At 40.1% G+C, this 22,028-nt stretch overlaps 1 protein-coding gene across 1 annotated transcript in view; it reads left to right on the top strand.

Moving 5' to 3' along the window:
- Positions 1 to 1,869: 1,869 nt before the first annotated feature.
- Positions 1,870 to 22,028, top strand: part of KHDRBS3 (KH RNA binding domain containing, signal transduction associated 3) — a gene marked incomplete at its 5' end in the record, with an annotated part of 75,973 nt that continues 55,814 nt past the window's right edge. The window contains one exon of the mRNA XM_079533106.1: positions 1,870 to 1,957. Coding sequence (XP_079389232.1) covers positions 1,870 to 1,957 — 88 coding nt within the window. The remainder of the gene's footprint in view (positions 1,958 to 22,028) is intronic.

The following is a 22,028-nucleotide window of genomic DNA, read 5'->3' as shown; positions in this document are numbered from 1 at the left end:
GTACATTGCTATAGACCTGATGAAAAACAAGTCTACAGACATCCAGTAAGTCTTTTTGTATTTTAAGTCAGGGAGAATTGTTATACTTTGGGAAGAAATACTGTGGTTTTCTGAAACATCAAATGTTTATTTAATCAGTTACCAGGAGGAATATGACTTTTTCCAAGAAAAGCACATTCTGTTTTATGCCATTTCTATAATATATCTACTTTTCTTTCTGAGGTTCTGTTTGCTATAGAGGGCTGTAAATACGCTTTTAGTTTTACTAGCAGAGGTAGGGATTATTTTGCTCCAGGTCATTCAATAAAGATCACACTCCTACATACTGTCCTGTGTCACCTTCTGCCTGTTTCACAACAGATGGCTGCCTTTCAGGAGGTTTTTTTTTAATAGAAGATGTAGATGTAAGATTGAAATAAAACACTCATTGCAACCCAACTTTCTGCAGTTGGTTGCATGCTTGTTGTATGCTTGTATGTCTGTCAAGTTTGATGTCATGCAGGAGAATTTTCAAGAATATATTTCTGTAAATCTATTTCTGGTTCTTGTTACTGCTGGGTCAGATTTATTTTGGAAGGATCGGAAAGAGAATGTAAATCAAGCAGATGTTATACTGTAGCACAGCAAACATTGTTTTATGAGGTACTCCAGTACATAAAGTATAACAAGCAAGGTATTTTCTGTTTTAAGGGTGAAAGAGCACACGTAGCTCTCAGGAAGCAGCCTTAACCTCTGCTTCTAACTCAGAGTGATTTCTCTCACGTTTTTTCAGTGCTTTCTCTCTCCATCTTGCAGAATATGACTAAAGTGCACCGCAAATCTATTTTGCATGAAATACAAAAGCCAGCGTGAGACGATTGTCATCACAGAGACAAAACGCTTTCAGTGGTCTATTCACTGCAGCTAATCGGGTGAAACCGATTTCAAGATTCAGCATCGTGATTTTGCCTTCAGTGATTTGGTACTTTTATGCTATGTTACGGAGGATGCATGTCCTCGCTTCCCATGGGCTTTGTCACTGCATGAACCGAATGGCCACTATCTGGGGGGAGAAAAAAGTTAAAATCGTGGTTTTGGTTCTCATTTGAAAAGCAAAATTCTCGCTATTTTTTCGGAATGACCCCACCCCGCCCCGAGAGAAACCGCCTCCACAGCCCCCCTGGCGCGCTGAGGGAGAGAAAGGTAGAGGCGGGGCTTCGGAGTATCCACCAATCGCAATCTGTGGCCGCCCCCTGACTGACAAACCGATGTATCCAATGGGAGTCGTCATAGAAATAGGCGGGGCGACACGGAAGGGGGCTGGCGCAGCACCGCCCATAGGGAGGAGGCGGGGGCGGAGCATCACCTCGGGGAGTGGCTCTGCGCGTTCGGGGCGTGGCTTAGGGCGATGTGGGGGAGTGGCTTAGGGCGGTGTGGGGGCGTGGCCTGCCCGGGAGTATTTAAACCTGGAGCAGTGGGATTTGTCGCTCAGTCGGTGCGGCGTCGTGGAGGTCGTGCGTTTGTTGTTTGCGTTCGGTGTCTCTTTTTCTTTTTTAACACGCTTTTCTTCGGCGCGGGTGTGTACGCGGAAGGAGCGCGTCCCGGCTGGGCTCGGCGGCTCTCGGAGCCCGTTTTTATCTCTCTCCTCCGCCCCGTGCGTGTCCGCTGAGGGATTTCTTCGCGTCCCGCGCCCAGGGGGCCGTCCCCTTCCCTCTCGCTCTCGGCCGGGGGCTCGCGGCGCTTCCCTCTGGATGCGTCCCCGCAGCCCCAGGCGGGAGGCGGCCGGGGGGAAGCGCTGCCTCCGAGGATTTACCGCCGCCCGGCACCCAGCTCCGCACTTTCTCCTTCCCCGCGGGCGCTCCGTTGCCGCCCCGGAGCGCTACCACCGTTATGGACGAGAGATATCTGCCCGAGCTGATGGCGGAGAAGGACTCCCTGGACCCGTCCTTCACGCACACCCTGCGGCTGGTCAACCAAGGTGAGGGGTGCGGCGGCGGCCCTTTCCTTCCATCCTTCCGCGCTGCTGGAAGTTTCCGCGGAGACGCGGGGCGCGGAGGGGCGCGGAGGCCGCACGGCGTGGATTTGTTCTCTATCCTGTGGCTGTTGCTGAGGTGCTGCCCGGCTCCTGAGCCCCGTCCTGCTCGAAGGAGGCTGAGGGTGGTGTCCCCCAGCCCTGCTCTGGTTTGGGGTGGCTTAAGATAATCTTCCGTTGTTTAATTTATAGAGTACTTCAAGTTGAGTTGTTGTGTAGCTTGGTTGAAGTTTTGGGGCGGTTAAATCCTTAAGTGTTCCCTCTTTTACCCCGAGGTGTTCCGGTGTAATAGCTTGCTGGTTGTAGATGCGTGACTATTGGCCGGAGCCTGCATCTTTGTCTCGGATCTGGTGCCTCTTCAAACTCCAGTATTAGGGAGCAAACAACGCCTTTGGTTGCTTTTTCCCAAAACAGCGGGCATGCTCCTTTTCAAATATGCAGCTCCAGGCAGTCAGGATGATCCCTCTGCCTTTGACATGTCCGATCGTGCTGGCTCTTTGTTTCGATGGTGCTGAGTAGAAAAGCCATGTGACTTAGGCTGCGTGGCTTCGTGTGAATCACCTGCCTGTTACACATCTCCACATTTACAAGTCCCGCTCAGTAAATAAGCCCTCCGAGTATTTGGAATGGTGGGGTGAAGCAAGTTAGGAACCTGTCTTCCAGTGTAACTCAATAGCAGCTAAGTGTTTTTTGCTTCAGTTGAAGTGACTCCAAGCTGTACGGCATGCTACACGGATAGGGCTAAATCAGTGTGTCGTCTTCAGTGTATTGACTTGCTGCTTGATGTGTAATGGACTGCAAATGCCAATCTCTAAATTGGATGGAGACTTAACTACTGTCCAAAATGTTCTGGAGTTACTGTTAGTTTCAGCTGTGGAATGCGTGTACTGTGTGACTTGCAGCTGCCTGCCCTTGGGCTGTTGACATTCTGCTTATTTATTCCAATTTTGAATTTGTAGGAGCGCCACTGATAGTGAGAGAGAGCTCTTTGTTAACGCAACTCTCTATTTTCATGCTTTCTATTAAAGAAATGCTAAACGCTAAGCTCAGTGGCTCAGAACTTAAGGCTGCAAATTAGTGAAGTTACTTTAAATTAGTGTTGGCAGAACCTTTATACAAATCATACAATCAGATGCACGTTGTGGAAGTGTGTAAATTATTTCAAATACTATTTATGGAAATACATACAGTTCTCCAGTTATTACTGTAGAATCATCACTTTTGTAGACCAGTAGGTTTTGTAGTTCTCATTCAAATGGGCAGTTAAGAGGCAGAAACATCTACCTGCTTTCATTGTATAATACTTGGTACCTACTTGCATACTTGTAGCTCCAAAACCAAGTAATGTATTCCATAGGAAAAAAGTGATGGTTGTGGTTTGAACCTCTTTATTCTAGTCTCATTGGAATTTTTGCTTACACTGTAAGTCTTGCATTAAATCTGATTGAAGTGTTCACGTGTCAGGCAAAAAATGAAACAAGACAACTATCAACCAGTTAACTGTAGCTTAAAATATGTATTTCTGTAGCTGCTATCTAAAACCCTTTAAAACAGTTGTACAGTTGAGGACCCAGGTGAGGTGAGTTGGATGTCTAATAGAATTGAGAAACTCACTGTTTTGAGAAAAGACGTTTAACAAAACTTTATCAGTGGCTGGTTCACTTAATTCAGTTGATATTCACATTGAAGTAAATGCAATTATTAGTGGCGAAGTGTTATTTTTGCTTGTTTGTCATATGCCAGGTCCAGTGAGTTCTTTCTGTGATAGAACACTAAGGCAAATGAAGTGGCTTGTCTATTTTTTTTGAAGCTGAAGTTGCTTAGTTCCTCAGTTTAGAATGAAGCGTGTTTCAGAGTTTAGCTTAGCCGAGGTGTGTGAGAACATCTTTAAGTGCTTAAAATAACTAGCTTAATTACGTAATGGTGTTTTGATGTCTTAAGAGCATTACATTTAACATTTGCGTTTACTTTAACTGAAATACATAAACTTAGGATTGATGTGTAAGAATTCTATGGTAGAACTTGTGAATCTTCCTGAGATGTTGCTCCCTCATTTCAGTTGCTTCAGCACTGACAAAAGAGCAAAATAGCTGAAATAACTGCCCATGCTGAAACTCTGCTTCTAGGCTAGGGAAAAGTGGTCTGTGTATAGACTTCCAAAAATCATTTAATTACAGCTTTTGCACAGAAGTGAACACATTTGCATGTTACGCTTGTAATTACGAACTATAATTTGGATACATACAAATTACGTAATTGCAAATGATACAGAAAGAGCTTGACATGCTTTGTTTCAGAGGAGTCACTTGAAAAACAATGCAGAGATAACTAGGATGCTGCCAGAATACTTCGATAGGCAGTGTTGTTGGTCTCTCAGAATTAAGGTGTCTGTCTCCTCTTGCCCTAATAAAAATTTTCAGCATTTTGAAAGTATTCAACTTGGAGGTAGTATTTTTCATTTATCCTTCGTAATATATTGCAGTGCTGTTGCAATACTGATTTCTTTCATTGGCACTGAACACTGCTCAGGAATTTGGTGACTGTCTTTTTTGGGATGCAAAATCTATTAGTGATTTTTTTCTTATTGGTATCTTTAACTGCTGCTTAAATTTTAGTGTAGTAGGAATCTTTTCTATTTTTTCTGCTTTGAATAATATTTACTTGTATGTTTGAACAGTAAGTCTCTTTAAAAATGATTTTTGTTAACCTTTAAACACGCTGTATGTTGGAAGCAGGCATGTTGCTCATAATTGTGTCCATCCTAATAAGATTAATTTGTAGCTGATACCAGTCAATGGGAACTGGAATATTGCTTGGTTACTATCTTACAAGTAAGGACAAAAGGGAAGGATACAGTTCTGTGAAAGAGCAAAAATCTGGTACAGGTATTGTGTCTTTGTATTTTTCCAAGTTACTGTCAGCTGCTCTATTTTATATGCAAAAACTGGGAAATATGTTTTGAATGTAAAAGTGATACTTCTGAAGTGAAATCAGTTCTTTATCATTGTGTAGATCGCAGTGTTTTTGAAAGCTATTAACACTGCAAGTGTTTGTACATATTACAACCAACACTACACTGGAAAAAAATTCCCTAATGGTACTGTAAGAATGTAGAAGAGAAGAAAAGAGTTGCCTTATTTGTCATCCTATAGATCTGTGCTGATCTGGCAAGTATTCTGTGAATGTTGGGTAAGGGATCTGAGACTGCATGCTACCAGAAGCTCACTGAAAACATGTTGATACAGGGTGTGTTTTTTAATAAGATGACATTAAAACTGATGTTTGGTGCTTGTTTTATATAATGTTAAATATGTAGGTGGAGGGAAACAGTGATTAAAGTCAGGGCAGCTGTAATCCTTACATTAAGAGGTAATGAGTCCGTGTCTTATCTGAAATACAGCTTTTACTTCTACGTAGGCTGGTCTTAAGGAATTTTGCCTTAAGATCTTATTTTAGCTATATTGAGACTTAAGCTATTGCTTCAGTTGGCAAGACTACCTTTAAACTCCTGTCAAGAGTAAGATATACAGGAATAACAAGCCTTCTGATCAGTAGATGGCTGTGTGTGCTAGCTGGATGCTGGATCACTGTGCTGAGCCACGTGACTGTCTGTGATCAGCACAGGTTTGCTGACTTCTGTCCAAAGCTTCATGAGTTAGTGATCAAATTGCCATCTCTTCAAACTAGTGCTTTCCTAAAAGCCAAGGAGGATAGATGGTGTGAGAAGCGTACTGGCTTCCTGCATTGTAGAGAATATTAACCTGCCTTATGTTTGTAGCTATTCTGTGCCTGCGAAGTAAAAATTGTTAAAGCAGGAACTCAATTTATTACACTAACATAGATGTTAATGATTTTGAATAAATCTATTCAGGGATGTGGGTTTCTGGGTGCTTACTAAGGATTTCCTTTTTTTTTTTTTTTTTTTTTTTTTTACGAATAGATGTGTGAAGAATTAAAATTTTGTCATCAAGCACACTTTTTAGTGAACTGATGCACTAACTTTGTGATATAAATCATCTGTTTGCTGCTGAATCATCCTCCTGCTTTGAGGACAAACGTGGCATGGGGCAGACATGCATGGTAACTTCAGTTCCCAGTCCCTCAGTGGTGTGGCACATCCTCCATTTGTTTCTCATTGCAGCTTCTGCAAGCGAAGTAGTAATTCCCCTTTTCAGTATTCAGCTCTTGAAGGCTGGCAAAATGCTCTGTAGAGGCTATAGGCATTTTGTAAAGCAAATGAAAAAAAAAAACTGATTGGATTCTGTATGTTCTGAGTAATCCTGAGTATGAGTAAATTTTGTAGTGCACACTTCAGACTGAAAGATTTTTGAAGTTGTCATTCCTGGAGGTTAACTAGAAAGCAGAAACTGTTATTATCTTCTAAGAATCAAACTTCAAAACAATAATATGTGAAAGCTTACAAGGGTTAACTGGCAGGTGTAATGCAGGAAAAATTTCCTTCAGAAATATGGATGGGTATGGCTTGAAGGCAACCCCATAAAACCAAGCAAAGCTGGCTTAGGTTCTGGTTCTTTTAAGATAGCTTAAAAAGTAGTAAGAACTTGAAGAAGCCATCAGATTGTCTCTTGTTTCATCTGGTCTATACCTTCTCCACTCTATAACACTTCAGAAGCAGACATTTGTTGTGGTTGGCTCATTGCTTTTCCTGCAGTGAAACTGCCCTGGGAAAGTTGTAGCTTGTTAACAATTAGGTTTGAGTCTTAGTCTCCTAAAAGGCAGGGGAATTGATTTATCAGGTATTCCAGTCATGTTAACAGTGAAGCTGGGAAATGCAGCTAAAGATAAGCATACATACTTCACCCTGGGCTCATCTGCTATGAAGCGTGACTCTACCCTGCAGCTGCTCACCCATGATCACATTGAGACCAAAGCTGACTTCTAATTCACTTGCACACTTACTTTGGCAGTCAATGAGAGAGATCAAATTTAAAGGTTTCAAATTTAAGCTGACATGGTTTGTCACTTTCAATCCTTTTCGACACCATCCATGCAAATTAAAACTGTAACCTTCTGAGCACTTATTTACTGAAGAAATCAGAGGAGTCACAACACTGAATGGCTGCTCCTCTGGCCCGTAGCTTGCTCTACTCGCATGTACTTATAATCTATGTATGTGATATTTGTGGCTATCGAGTTCTCTCTGATTTCAAATTGAGGTATAATTAAGAAACAATGTGATCTCCTTCCTTCTTTGGGAGAGTGAGATATCAAAGTTCAGAGTTGAACAGTCTTTGTAAAGTGTGGTACTGTGTGTGACTTCTAATTAACACTAAGCAATTTCAGTAAAAAGCATGCTTAAATGGATTAGCTGGTAACTGATGTAACTAATAGCTTACAGTAAATGGGCTGACTGTTCTTAGCTGAGCTTAATATTTGTTATTAATAGTGATATGAAATTAAGGATAGATGCGTTAGCCAAATGGTGTACTTTGATAAAGTAGGCAACTGATCTGCTTGAGCAGGGCTGTATTTGCTTGATGGTGGGAAGGATTTGTGGAGGAATCTGGAATTTGTTGGATCACTGGACAGGGTTCAACTGTGTGATGTTCAATAAGGTTAGAGGTTGGGTTCTTCTCTCATGTCAGAGCCACCCCATGCAGTAATACAGGCTTGGGGAAGAGTGGCTGGAAGCTTGCCCAATAAAAAAAAAATCTAGAGGCATGAGCCAGTAGTGTGCCCAGGTGGTCAAGAAGGCAAAATGTGTCCTGGCCTCTATCAGAAATAGCATGGTCAGCACTAGGGAAGGGATTGTCTCATTGTATGTGGCACTAATAAGGAGAAACTTGAAATACTGTTTTCAGTTTTGAGCCCCTCACTCACAAAGAGAATGTGAACTTAATGAGTGTTTGCAGATAAGAGGAACAAAGCTGATGAAAGGGGCTGGAAAGCAAGATTTGAGGAGTGGCTGAGGGAAATAGGATTGTTTCCTCTGGAGGAGAAACCTCATCATTCTTTATAGCTTTAAATATATGAAGGGGAGCTACAGGAAAGGAGACGGACTCTCTAGTTTCAGTGTTAGAACAAGGGAAAACTGCATTAAACTTAAAGAAAGGAGATTTAGGTTGGACATAAAGGAAAGAGTCTTTACAGTGGTGGTCTACAGTGGTGGCTGATCTAGCTGTGGATGCCCCTGTTCATTGTAGGGGAGTTGGATTAGAGGACCTTTAAAGGTCCCTTCCAACTTTAAGGATTCTGATTCAGAGTATTCTGCAACTTGGGTGTTGAATAACAGTGATTGTAGTTCTGAGAATGACCTAGGTTAGATACTTTAGCTGAGCAGAAGTTACAAGTACATAATCATGTCTTTAAAATGAGGTCATACGAACTAGAATTTAATTGTCTTCTGACATGAATTCTAGGTACAAAATTGTCTTCATCTTCAAGAAGATCATGGAAAAATATTACAACCTTGGTAAAAGGTCTATAAGCTTCTTGTTAATCTGATATGTTTGTGAAAATAATCATTAACTTGTGGTTTGTGTGCATAGCTGCCTCCACAGAGGTAAAGCTGCAAAGAGGCCCTTCAGAGTTGTGAAACGTGAAGCAAAAAATAAAGTGAAAACTGAAGCACAATATTTTGATTGCCTAGATGTTAAACAAGATACTAAAATAAATGGTTCCTTAAAATCTTTGTCAAAATACTTGCATTTCTGGACATTCAATCTTGACTAGATTTTTTTAGTGTTAGTATTGGTAATTGTCAATATCAAGATGCACATGAAAGAACTAGAAATCATTTCAGTAAGCTTATTGCTCTTGCACTTAACAAATTTTCTTTTGTATTGGAAGTTCTGCTGTGCTGATCCTGGTATAGTGTAGTGATGGTGGAAACTAGAAATTCAAATCCTTTGAGGTTTTAGTAATTTTCTTCACTTTTGTCAATCCATTTTGGGTTGTACAATAGGAATAATCAGTAGGAGAAGATTCCTTTCCATGTACTAGACAGATCTAGAATGAAATCAGAATTGCTGTTGTTGCTCTGACACTGAACATTCAAGCTGCATTCATTGACTGCTTGGTGTAAATGCATTTGTAGTGAAGTGCTCCTGATCAGATGTGGTCCAGGAACAGTAACTGTATTCTTGAAAGCAAGTTCTTTTGAAAGCAGGTGCTTAATGCTTTCAGCTGTATTTTTCTCCTGTTTTGGGATAGTAGTAGTATTTTAAAAAAAGACAAAACAAAAAACAAACAAACGAAACAAACAAACAAAAAAAAAAAAAACAAAAACAGAAACCAAATGAATTTTTATTAATGGCTTTTTTATTACTTTCCTGCTAGAGTGACAGGAGGACTTGTCAGCCCTCTGCACTCTCAGGGCTTCTGACCTAAAGCTTCTGCAAGCACGTTTTGGTCTTTTCCCCTGATTTTGTCATTATAGATGAGACCAGTTTCTACACATAATGTAAGTCAAGCTTTCTTTACACCAGAAGTCTCTACTGGGATAGATACGTATGCACAGAAGTGGGGGGAAGTTTGACCCTTTTTGCTGAAGTGAACTGTCATGATCGTTTTGAAATCACTTCATATGAAACATAACAAAATTTATTATTATTGTCAACCCTGTCCATGTGATGGGGGGTTGGAACTAGATGATCTTTAAGGTCACTTCCAATCTCACTCTATTACAGTTTAAAAAGTTCAGAAAGCTAGAATAGTTTTTTGCTGTATTAATTGATAGTTTCATGCCCACTTCCAGCCTGCCTTGGCTTCAGGAGAAAATTATCAGAACTGAATTGTCTGTGTGTCTTACAAGGATTTCACAAACTTTCTGTGGGGGCTGGAGAGGTTTCACAAAGAAGTAGTTTATTATGAATCATTTGACTCAGTTCCTCTGTTTAGATCCTATTGTTGGAGAATCTAATTTGTTTCACTTTCAGTGGAGGATCTACAGCAGATAGACTGCAATTGCAGTGATACCTCTTGCTCTAGTCAGTATTTTTTTTTAGGGTTATCCTAATGACATCCTAGACAGAGATTAGAAGGTGAAATGTGGTTCTTAACACTTGGATTTAAAGTCTAAAGAGAATTACTGTGATCTGTCCACTTGTCCAACACAAAGTTCTTTTAAAGATTCTTTTTGCTTAGCGTACACTTATTACACTGTGGTTGGGGGAAAAAAAGGCTAAAGCTTCTATGAGCCTATTATATAAAAGTGTGCAAGAGTATTTATATCTTAAAACTTAATGTTTGTGTTTTTGAAATGTGTTTTTACTGCAGCCTGTCTGGAAGACTTCACAGAAACCTGTTTAGTCCATGTGAAGCATGTATCAGGAATTCCAGGAGTATGGCAAAATGCTTGAGGGAATGAATGTATGTCTGAAATTTCTTCCAGTCTTTTTTCTTTTGAATATGGGATTCTCAGGTAACTGAGATGTTAGTCTGACGTAAGGAAAGAAGTGTTCCCTGTAAGAATCTGCTGTAGGATAACTGAAAAGTATCTTAATAGTTTTGAAAATAGGTAACTTTTTTTGGTTGCTTTACCTCTATCAAGAAACAGTGTTGTTAGCAGTTGATCTCCAAGTATTAGAGCTGTCATGCAGTTGTTAATTTCAGTTTTTTTCCTGAATGTTTTGAGGTTCAGATGTGGTGCTTGGGGCCATGATTTAGCAGAGGGTTGTTAGAGTTACGGTAGTACAGTCAGGTTGTGGTTGGACTTGGTGATCTTTTCCAACCTGAGCTATTCTAGGATTTTCTGGTCTCTTGAAATGCAGCCTGTATCTTCAGCGTGACAGCTGTGCTGTGACTCGTACTGACAGTGTCAGCAGGGGGAGCCGGCATTTAGCCTAACGAGTGTCTGCTGCTGTGAGGGAACGTAACTGGGAAAGTGGTGTTGGTCCCATTGAAAGAATGCAGGGAAGTGAACCTGAGTGCTGTATGCCATCAGTGTTCATCTGTCACAGTGATTTTGTTGCTGAATATACTGTCTGCTCCTGGAAATGTGGGTCCCTCCTGAAGAAAGGCAGTGTACGGTTAACAGGCTTCAATAGTTAAATAATCATTTTGTTAAAATGACTCAATTTAAGTATGTAAGTGTGAAAACTTGTTGCTCAGGGTACAAAGGCTCTAACTGGCCTGCCTGCAGAAAGTGGTCCTTGCGTCTCACTGCTCCTCTGTCCCATACATTTTTTTTGTTGTTGTTTTTGTTGCTTTGTTGATCACTGTTTGATCACAAGCATAGGCTTACACACAGGCTGCTTGTTGTAGTTATAATAGAGGTACTTTACTTGGGACTTTCTAAATGCAATTAAGTTATGGATAGGAACTGAAATAGCTTTGACCTGTGCTGTTCTCTTGATGTATGTTTTAACTAGCAAGGCTCAGGCCAATTTGGTAAGTGTTAAATTGAGATTTAAGAGCAACACTTCACCAAACCTTTTAACTGTAAGCTCTTAGAATATCACATAATTATCACTGATTAAATGGAGAGTGCAGAGCAACTATCATTGTTATTTATAAATCATATGTTCACAGATGTGCTTGAAAATTTACGCATCTGAAATAACAGGCCTTGTTTGGAACACCAAGTAATAGTTCATAGTTCTGCATAAGGTTAATTAAAAATGCTGATGTGCATTTCATTATCGCGTAAGTGGCAAGTAGCTGGTTGAGATGAGTTACTTTCGTTATTACTGAAATAATGTCTGATAGAAATTGGTAAGATCTGCTCTCAACAAGTAAATCATAGTTTCTCTAAACTTCAGTGGATATGCTCAGCATTGTTGACAATTTATTTGCTGTACATAAGTAACTAGTAGGTCCTGAAGATGTTGTTTCCTTTTGCTTGTGTGCTCAAGGCAATGACCAGAACTTCCACTGGCTGTCTTGACTAGAAGGCTATTAATGATATCTAGATAGAGTGCAAACCTGTAGTTTACAGTGAGTAAATACTTTGGAAGCTTGTTCATTCTTCATAAATCCATGCAAATATTGCTAATCATGTGGCAGTAGCTTGTCAGCATTTTCATGAAGTGGTTTTGGCACATCATTTGGAAGTTTTTGGTGCTGTTACCAAAGCGGGTTTGAAATCTTTGAGCAATCATCTGATAAGAAGCTGTCAGAGAAACTGTGATCCTTCTCTGTTCAAGTTCAGCACCTTATAACTTGGCTATATGCACTTGTCGGTATTGGATGTCAGGCTGTGTTGTAATAAAACAAATGCTAGAGAGGGTTATTTTCCCTTCACTCCAATGATAACTAATTAGCTATTTGAACTGTATAAATTACAGTCAATCAGCTTTTGCTAATAACCTCTTTTCCCCTTTTTTACCTTAGAGCATTTCATCCTCAAGACAGCCATCCTGACATGGTAGAAACTTTTACATGCAACTAATTGAAATACTAACAGAATAGTGAATGCAATTTCAAGCTAGAACATGAAATGAAGAAATAAGAGCAGATGGCCCCTTCAGAAAAATAGATTAAAGAGAATAGATGCTTCTGGCCAGCTACATAGTTAATCCCTTGCTTCTTGTCAAGGGCTACTGCCAATAGAGTTATTATACCAGGGCTAAAATAGAAGCTATATGAAATTAATGGGGGAAAAAAAACCTAACTTTTTCTGTCTCTGCTCTTACTAAGAATTTAGTGTTCATATTTTTGAGTTATAGTAAATAGGAATAATAACCCGTTTAGAATTTCAGCTTCAGAAATGGATGCTATAATAAAAATAATTCTGGGAATGTACTTAGACTCTGGATATAGATATAAACAAAACATTTATTTTTCTCTGAAATGCTGACTGTTAAGTCTTTAAAGCCTCATGTCAGGGATCTGGTGGAAATGTTTGTGATTACTTCTGCTCATGGCTTGATGAGAATTTAGTCTTTCCTTGGTTAAGTGTTCTTTCTAGGTTTTTTTTTTTTTGTTAATGGGCAGTCAGATCTTATTCAGTTCATTTAAAAACCTTTATTTCCTAACTTTATATTAAGCAGCACATTCAAGCATTTAGCTATTTTTACCAGCTGTTCCTGCACTTGCTCTAAAATACTCAGTGAATTAAGGTAAGTGAGGTGTGAAACTTAGCATGATCGATACGTTAATGTGTGTATCTCAATACAAGATCCATGATTTACAAATGCATTTGTAGGACAAGTGCACATTATGATTGCTTTGATATTTTCTTTTCACATGCACCCTTAAACTCTTTTGTTTCCCTTCTTAGCAGTGAAACATAGCATACTGACTTTCTTCTCCAGCTAATGTTCATCCTCTGAGAGGCCAGACCCTCCATTTTCTGAATAGAAGCACTTGTTTTTTATAGCTTTTCTCTTCTCACATCTAGAAATAACTTTTGAAATAAGAGCATCAGTGTTTTCTGTTCTAATTCTGGAGAAATGTAAATGTAATTGAATCACCAAGTAATGATGTGTCAGGTTCTTGGTGTTTGTGCTTTTCATATTTTTCCTTGGCAGACAGAATTGATGGAGCAGAAGCTTGAATCGGTGGGCTTGTGTAGGCAGAGCAAGTGTCTGTGGTCAGTGGTAACTTTGGCATTTTCTGGCATTACTCACTTGATATCTTAAGCCAATATAACCATTTCAGCTTGGGTTTTATTTCACCTTGAATGTAGGTGTACTTGATACATGAATTATTCCACTAAATGTTAATGTGTTGCTTACCATAGAATCATAGAATGGCCTGGGTTGAAAAGAACCACAATGTAGTTGTGTTCTAGTTTCAATCTCCTGCTATGTGCAGGGTTGCCAACCACCAGACCAGGCTGCCCAGAGCCACATCCAGCCTGGCCTTGAATGCCTCCAGGGATGGGGCATCCACAGCCTCCTTGGGCAACCTGTTCCAGTGTGTCACCACCCTCTGAGTGGAAAAACTTCCTCCTAATATCAAACTTAAACCTCCGCTGTCTCAGTTTAAAACTGTTCCCCCTTGTTCTATCACTATACACCCATGTACACAGCTGTTCCTCCTCCTGTTTGTATGTTCCCTTTAGGTACTGGAAGGCCACTGATCTCCCCAGAGCCTTCTCTTCTCCAAGCTGAACAAGCCTTGTTCCCTCAACCTTTATTCACAGGAGAGGTGTGCCAGTCCTCTGATCATCTTAGTGGCCCTCCTCTGGATCCATTCCAGGAGCTCTGCGTCTTCATGTGAAAGTGTCCTGAAGTTGTCTGTAAAGTCAACCTTGCTGCCTTGTGTTTATCTACTACATTTAACTGTATAACAAACTACAATTCCCTCAGCAAATACATACATATATGCGTTTATGCTTTCATATGATAGCACAAGTTGTCCATGAGTAACTACTGGCAAAAGGAAAACCTCTGGAAGCCCTTCGAACTGTCTGGACAGCATAGTAAAAACAAAATGGGAGGTATTAAGTGATTTTTATGTTTAGAAGATTTGCATGATGTAAACAATCATCTCAGTCTAATTCCTTCCAAAAGCAGAGTGTGCGAACATTACAATTGGCAGTAGGTGTAAAGCTACTTCACATGTGGACTTCAAATGTAAATTCATATTTATTTTAATTCATAAAGGGATCAGACATACAAACTTAGGGCATTGTGTTTTGACATAATGAAGTTATTTTATATTAAGAGACCTTACAAAAAGCTTTTCCTACTCTGCCATTTCTTTGCAAAAACATGATCAGGTAACCCTTGGACAAGATTTTACTTGCCATCTTGGTGAGTCATCAAGGACCCATATTCTTTCTTCCTCATAATGTGTATTGCACTTCAATTGAATGAATTTTTTTTTTTTTTTTTTTTACTGACTCCTTTGACACCATTCACAAATAGGGAAACCCTAAAATAAACCTCATCTGAAAAAATGGATACAGTGTGCAGCTCCTAACATGCATAAATCACAAATCAAAATATTGGTAAGTTGAAATAGTTCTCATTTAGCCACAGAACACTTGTTTACTGAAGACTGAAGCAGACAGAAGGCACTATTAGAGGTTTCGCATTGTCAGCTTTTTAGGGCACTGGCAAAGACCTCTGAAGCCTTCTGACAGTTTTAAACAAACTACATTTAATACCTGGAAGATACCTGTACAGCCATTAGTCCAGCATTAGGCAAGATTTATGCAACAATGAACATGAAGTGTCATCTTCCCTTCTTTAAAAAACACTTTGAGAAATGCTAGAGCTTTGCCAGCAACCTCCATCTCAAATAACAGAAGGCTATGGTACAACCTCAAGCTGGTAATTCTTAACTCAGTGATATGTCAGATACCCTCCTGATAAATTCTAATTGCTAATGATGGGTTGTAGAAGTCAGTAGTTTAACATTTGTTAATACTTTGGATGGTGGAGCAAAGCAGAACTTCAGCAAGTTAGCAAAAAGAAATAATATGGTGACAATAAGAAACTGGGGAATGTGATTCAAGTACCAGAGCACTGATGCCATCAAGATGTACCCTTCCAGGCAGACAAGAACTTAATTAAATTCAAATGGAAATACAAGCCCCGTACTCATGGAAAAAGAACTCCATGCACTGTGACAAAATGGTAATCAATCATACAGGAAGTAGGTTTGCAGAACTACTGACATTAGAATGTATTGAATGAGCTGAATGTGTATTTGCAAAGTCTGTACCACGTTTAAGGTAGTGTTCTATACTGGGCTACTGATTACTGAAGTGACAGAGACCACATCAGTTCTGTTTGGTATTACACAATTAGTACATCAAAATTATCTGATACAGCTTCTTTTTCAGATATATTTAAAACCCAACTGGACTTCATGCTGAGAAACCTGCAGTAGTTGCGGATACTGTGGGAATCAAAAGGATTGGGCCAGGCTCTTTTCAGTGGTGTGCAGTGATAGAACAAGGGGTTCACAACACAGCCAGTTCCGTACAAACACAGGGAAGAACTTATTTACCCTGAGGGTTACAAAGCACTGGAACAAGCTACCCTGAGTTCATGGAGTCTCCTTCCCTGGAAGTTTGCAAGACCAGTCTGGATACCTACTGGAGAGACATTCTGCTGAGAACCTGCTTTGGCAGGGCAGTTGGACCAGACAATCCCTGGAGGTCCATTCTATCCCCTAAGATTAATTGGATGGTTACAATCCAATAGTTGTGAGCACTGTCCGAATGGAGATCAGCGAGAAGTGGCATTCTTGTGAGGTCTGTACTGGAAGTGGCATTCCTTAATGTATTTTTCAGAAGCTTAGCAGTGGGATTGAGTGCTCCCTCAGCAAGTTTGCCAGCAATACCAGTGTGGCATGGCTGATGAACTGGAGGGAAGAGATGCCACTGGAGGGAAGAGGGGCCTGGAAAGGCTTGAGAGTTGGGCTTGCAGAGAGACCTCATGAAGTTACAAATGATCTTTAGCATGATCCCCAGGGGTCAGTAGTGGAGGCCATCCTGTTTAATGTCTTTATTGACAATTTGGATGAGTGAATTGAGGGGCACCTTCAGTAAGTCTGCATATGACACCAAGCTGGGGAGAAAAGTGTTGATCTTCATGAGGGCAGATAGGCCCTACAAAGGGATGTGGACAAGCTGGAAAGATGGACTGAAGCCAACTGTATGAGCTTCAACAAAACCAAACAAGACCAGCATTTTGATTGTAACAAGATGTATAATGACAGACTTGGCGCAGAGTGGCTAAAAAGCCATGTGAACAAGAACTACTAGGGGTATTGGTTAAAGTTCAGCTGAACACAAGCTAGCAGAGTGCTCAGGTAGCCAAGGCACAGGGCACACAGGCTTGTATCAGAAACAGTGTAGCCAGGAGGAGCAAGAAGGTTATAGTTTCCCTGTATTCAGATCTGGTGAGAATACAACTCGATTGCTGGTCACAGCCAAAGGGTAACGATCAACGTTATTGTTAGTCTGTGTCTATATGGAGGCTGGTCAGAAGTGGTGTCTCCCAAGGGTTGGTGTTGGGACTGGTACTCTTCAGCATCGTTATCAGTGACAGACGATGGAATTGAGTGCACCCTCAGCAAGTTAGCAGATGACACCAAACTGAGCGGTCAATACATTGGAAGGAAAGGAAGCCATCCAGAAAGACTTGGACAGGCTGGAGAAGTGGGCACATGAAAACTTAATGAGGTTCAATAAGACCAAGTGCATGGTCTCAAACTGAGACAGAGGAGGTTTAGGTTAGATATTAACACCACCCTTTCACTCAGAGGGTGGTGACGTACTGGAACAGGATGCCCAAGGTGGTTATGGATGCCCCATCCCTGGAGGCTTCAAGGGAAGGCTGGATGTGGCTCTGGGAAGCCTGGTCTAGTGGCTGGCAATCCTGTCTGTGGCAGGGAGTTTGGAACTAGATGATCATTGTGGTTCTTTTCAACCCAGGCCATTCTATGATTAAGTGAATTTCTTCTCAGAAAGAGTGGGGAGTCATTGGAACAGGCTGCCTGAGGAGGTGGTAGAGTCACCATCCCTAAACGTGTTCAGGAGAAGGGTAGATGTTGTACTGAGTGATGTGGTCCAGAGCAGTCATAGGCATGGGTTAATGTTTGGACTAGACAATCTTAGAGGTCTTTTCCAACTGCAATGATTCTATGATGTTGTGAAGGACAGGATCACAAAGTACTTGAGCCATTAAGAAACTTCAGAAGTGTCCAATCCCTTTCCCAATGTTAGTTTGAATATTTAGGAAGCAATGTGAGGCATATTTGAAGGAGGGCGAGATGTGGAAATGAATTTTTTTTTTTTTTTTTTTTTTTTTTTGTGATGGGATAGTACATTTAACTTCTGTAGGGTATTAGGTATTGTTTATAGAATCATACAATTGCTCAGATTGGAAAAGACCTTAAAGATCATGTCCAACCATGACCTAACCATACTACCCTAACAACCTTCTGCTAAATCATATTCCTGAGCACCACATCCAAACAATTTCTAAACACATCCAGGGATGATGACTCAACCATTTCCCTGAGGAGCTTATTCCAGTGCTTAACAACCCTTTCTGTAAAGAAGCGTTTCCTGATATCAAACGTAAACCTCCCCTGGCACAACTTGGGGCTATTTGCCCTCATCCTGTCTCCAGTGAGAAGTGACCAACCCCATTGTCACTGTAAGCACCTTTCAGATATTGGAAGAGAACAGTAAGGTTTCCCCTCAGCCTACTTTTCCCCAGACAAAACAGCCCTAGTTCCTTCAGTCTCTCCTCACAGGCCACATTCTCCAAGACCTTCACAAGCCTTGTTGCCCTTCTCTGGACCTGCTCAGTGCTTCCATGTCCATTCTGTACTGAGGTGCCCAAAACTGAAAACATTACTCGAGGTGAGGCCTCACCAGTGCTGAGTACAGGGCAGGATGACTTCCCTAGTCCTGCTCACCACAGCATTCTTGATACAAGCCAGGATGCCATTGGCCTTTTTGCCCACCTGGGTACACTGTTACTCACATTCAGCTGGCTGTCCATCAGCACACCAAGGTCCCTTTCCATCAGGCAGCTTTCCAGCCGCTCTTCTCCAACCCTGTAGGGTTGCCTGAGGTTATTGTGACCAAAATGCAGGACCTGACACTTGGCCCTGTTGGAACTCATACAGTTAGCCACTGATCCAGTCTATCCAGGTTCCTCTGTAGTGCCTTTCTCTCTTCTGGCAGATGAACACTCCCTCCTAACTTGGTGTCATCTGTGAAATTACTGAGGGTGCACTCAATCCCCTCATCAAGATCATTAATAAAGATGTTAAATAGAAGCAGCTGCAGTACCCAGCCCTGGGGACACTGCTTGTGAAATGTATGAAGGCTGCTCTGAAAGTAATGCCTCCTGTTTTATCATGTTGGTCCACAACCTCAGAGACAAATGTTGATGGTATAACAGTAAAGATTGAACCTTCCCACCAATATTTGGTTACGTGTTGTTACTGTATGACAGATGGCAGCAGAGGGACAGTCTGACAAAATGCTGTCTAGCACAGAAATGCGTGTGAAGCAAAGTTGTGCCTTTGAATTCCTCCATGGGGAAAAAAAAATTGCACCCATTGCTATTCATTGATGCTTGCTAAACATTTATGGAGTCCAAGCAGTGGATGTTATCACAGTGAAAGGTGGACTGCTTGCGCAGATTTTCTTAGTGATGATTCTGCCATAGCAGCTGTGAAACAGTGAATCACTTCTACTGGTGCAGATTTTTGTGAGTGTGGTATGCAGGTGAAAATACTTAGCTAATGGTGGTGACTACATTTCAGCATTTCAGTGTAAAGTTTTGCAGCTGAGAATTGGCTGTTTAAATGGTGTTACAGTGCTCTTTGTTGTCATTTCCAAGGAATAGGAGGCATTACTTTCAAAGTGATCCACATAGGGTGTATATATCTACATATATTTGTTGCCTTTGGAATTTTTTATGAAATCATGGAACAAAGGAGATGATGTTTTTGTAGTTAGTGGATTCTTGAACTAGCTATGCATGAGCATTTTTCTCTGAAGAAAATTGTCAACATTAGGTGAATCGTTTGGGAATTCTTAGCACTTTTTTTTTTTTTTTTTATAGATAAGCTCCAAAGCTCTACTCACAATAAGACAAATAATTTTTAGTGAAGTGGTGTGTGAATCTGGGGCTGGAACCTGTTTATGTCTTATTTTCCTGAGCTGAGACTGAATGAACATCTGCTAATATCTTAGCTGCTACTTCTCCTGCAATAGTTTCAATGTTAGTAAGTCTGAATACGTTTTTGGTGTGAAGTAATAGGTGTTCATTAGCTTTAAATTGCTTAAATAAAAAGCCTACTCAAATTTGTCATATTGGTGACTGAAATGTATTTTCAGATTACTGCAGAAAGTAGTATTCAGGCTGGGTAAGAGAACTTAAAATGCTTGTGATCACAATTTATTATCAAGATTGGTTTAAGTCCTTCAACATGGATGTTATTAATTTGAGTATGTTGAATGCTGCAGACATCATTCTAGCATGAACCACTTATTTTATTGTACATTTAAATCAGATTCATTGTCAATTGCTTTTACAAAGGCAATGGCATATAAAAAAGACAGTTGTTCTGAATTCAACTATGGTAACAATGCGCATTTGTTAAAATAAATTCCAGTTTCTTATGTGTAGCTCATGATTGAAATATTTCATTTTATACCAATTACAAATTATGAACTACTGATGAAGCTAAATTTATGTGAAAAATCGCTTTTTTTCAAAGTACTAAAATGGTGACTAAAGAACATGGGTGGAATTTGTGAAATAATGAAGGTGGATGGTACAGTAGTAGAGCAGCTGCATTGAACATTTACAATTTTACAGTATTTTTCATTCAAGTCTTTTATAACCATTCAGAATGAATCTACATGTAATCGTAGCACAAATATTTGTCCATTATTTTCAAGTCTGTGAGGCTATTTTCATTTTCTTGATTACTCTAGTTCTCTAATTTTCCAGTATTTTCAGAATTGGTAAGCTTAAAATGTGAATCTCCTGAGATCCAAGTGTGATTTGTTACAGTGAAAATTTTCAAAAAAGAAACATAGTACGGAATGCAGGAGAACTTCACATATGGAATAAATGTAGTCCTTCAATCCCAAAGGCTGCTTCAGAAGTAGTTAATGATGCTCTGTGCTGGAAGAGTTGTAGAAAGTTTGAAACGGGGCAGATAATATTGTCCTCATTCTTTCTCCATTAAACTATTCTGAAATTCTGCTGCCACTGAGAATACTCTTTCTCCTTTGGAAGCTTGCTTTTCTGAAAACTAATATGTATTCTGTAATGTAGATCTGTATAAAAATGCAACCTACTGAGCCACAGTGTAGTACTATTGTTTTTACTGTTTTTTGTTTTTTTTTTTTTAATTTTATTTATTTTTTTCCCCAATAAGGTTTTTTTCCCCAAATTATTTTTTTTCCCAAAAAGATAGCTTAAGGAATGACTGTACTGTCAGGCCACATATCCATCTAGATCAGTATTTTATCTGGCCAGTAGCAGAGGTTGTTTTCTGTCTGTCCTTCTGTCTGTCCTTCTGTCTGTCCTTCTGTCTGTCCTTCTGTCTGTCCTTCTGTCTGTCCTTCTGTCTGTCCTTCTGTCTGTCCTTCTGTCTGTCCTTCTGTCTGTCCTTCTGTCTGTCTGTCTTTTTCTTTCACAAGATGATAGTGTCTGAATAATTGAGGTTGGAAGGGACCTTTGGGTCCATCTGGTCCAATCTCTGCTCAAGCAGAGACACTCAGAGCAGGTTACCAAGGACCACACCCCAGCAGTTTTTAGAGATTTCAGAGGAGACTTTGCAGCCCCTCTGGGCAATCTGTGCCAGTACTGCCATCCACACAGATCTGAAGATCAAGGGAAAGTTCTTGTGTTCCAATTGTGCTCATTGCCTTATGTCCTCATGCTAGACACTGCTGAGGAGTGCCTGGCTCCATCCTCTTTGTTGTTTTTGTTGTTTTAACACTGTATTAAGTATAAATGCAGTGCACACTTATTTTACTTTGAATTTGATATTTTGTCTTGCATTGATTTTTAAGTTGATTTACAAGAGACAAGAACGCACTATCACATCATTCTGCATTAAATGCAGGTACTTAGATTGGCTTAGCAGAGGGATCTGGAATACTAGCTTGTAGTTCTTTTATCGGAAGATTACTTCTACCATGAGATAAACAGGAAGCAGTCCTACTTTGTCATTATCTAATGTATCTAGCAGTGTTGTTTGGTGAATTAAGTGAGAAGTAATCATCGCTTAGATCTCTGCTATGATTAAATATAAAGAAAACAACAACAACAAAACATGCAGTTTTTTCTTCATCCAGCTAAATTCCTCTACTACTGTATTAGTCATATCCTTGATCTGAGAACATGGGATTTTAATATCTAGTATTAGGAAAAGCTTTAATCACATGTTTATTTACTATTTGTGATCTCAGAGATGTCATTACTTCATATAGCTAAGCAGCAGTGAATGTAATCTAAGGATTAAGAAAAAGTAAATCTTCCTGTCCATTTGACCTTGGAAATCTGATTGCATTTGCTATGTGATTGGGCATGATTTTTCCCTAATTATCTAGAGCTTCATGTATGTGGATGATAAATAACAAGTGACTTGTGCAAATCTGATTCGATGCTTA

Source organism: Tetrao urogallus, assembly GCF_951394365.1.
Source record: "Tetrao urogallus genome assembly, chromosome: 3".
Taxonomy (NCBI): domain Eukaryota; kingdom Metazoa; phylum Chordata; class Aves; order Galliformes; family Phasianidae; genus Tetrao; species Tetrao urogallus.
Note: the sequence above shows the minus strand (reverse complement) of the source record. Positions and strands in the feature narration are given on the sequence as shown.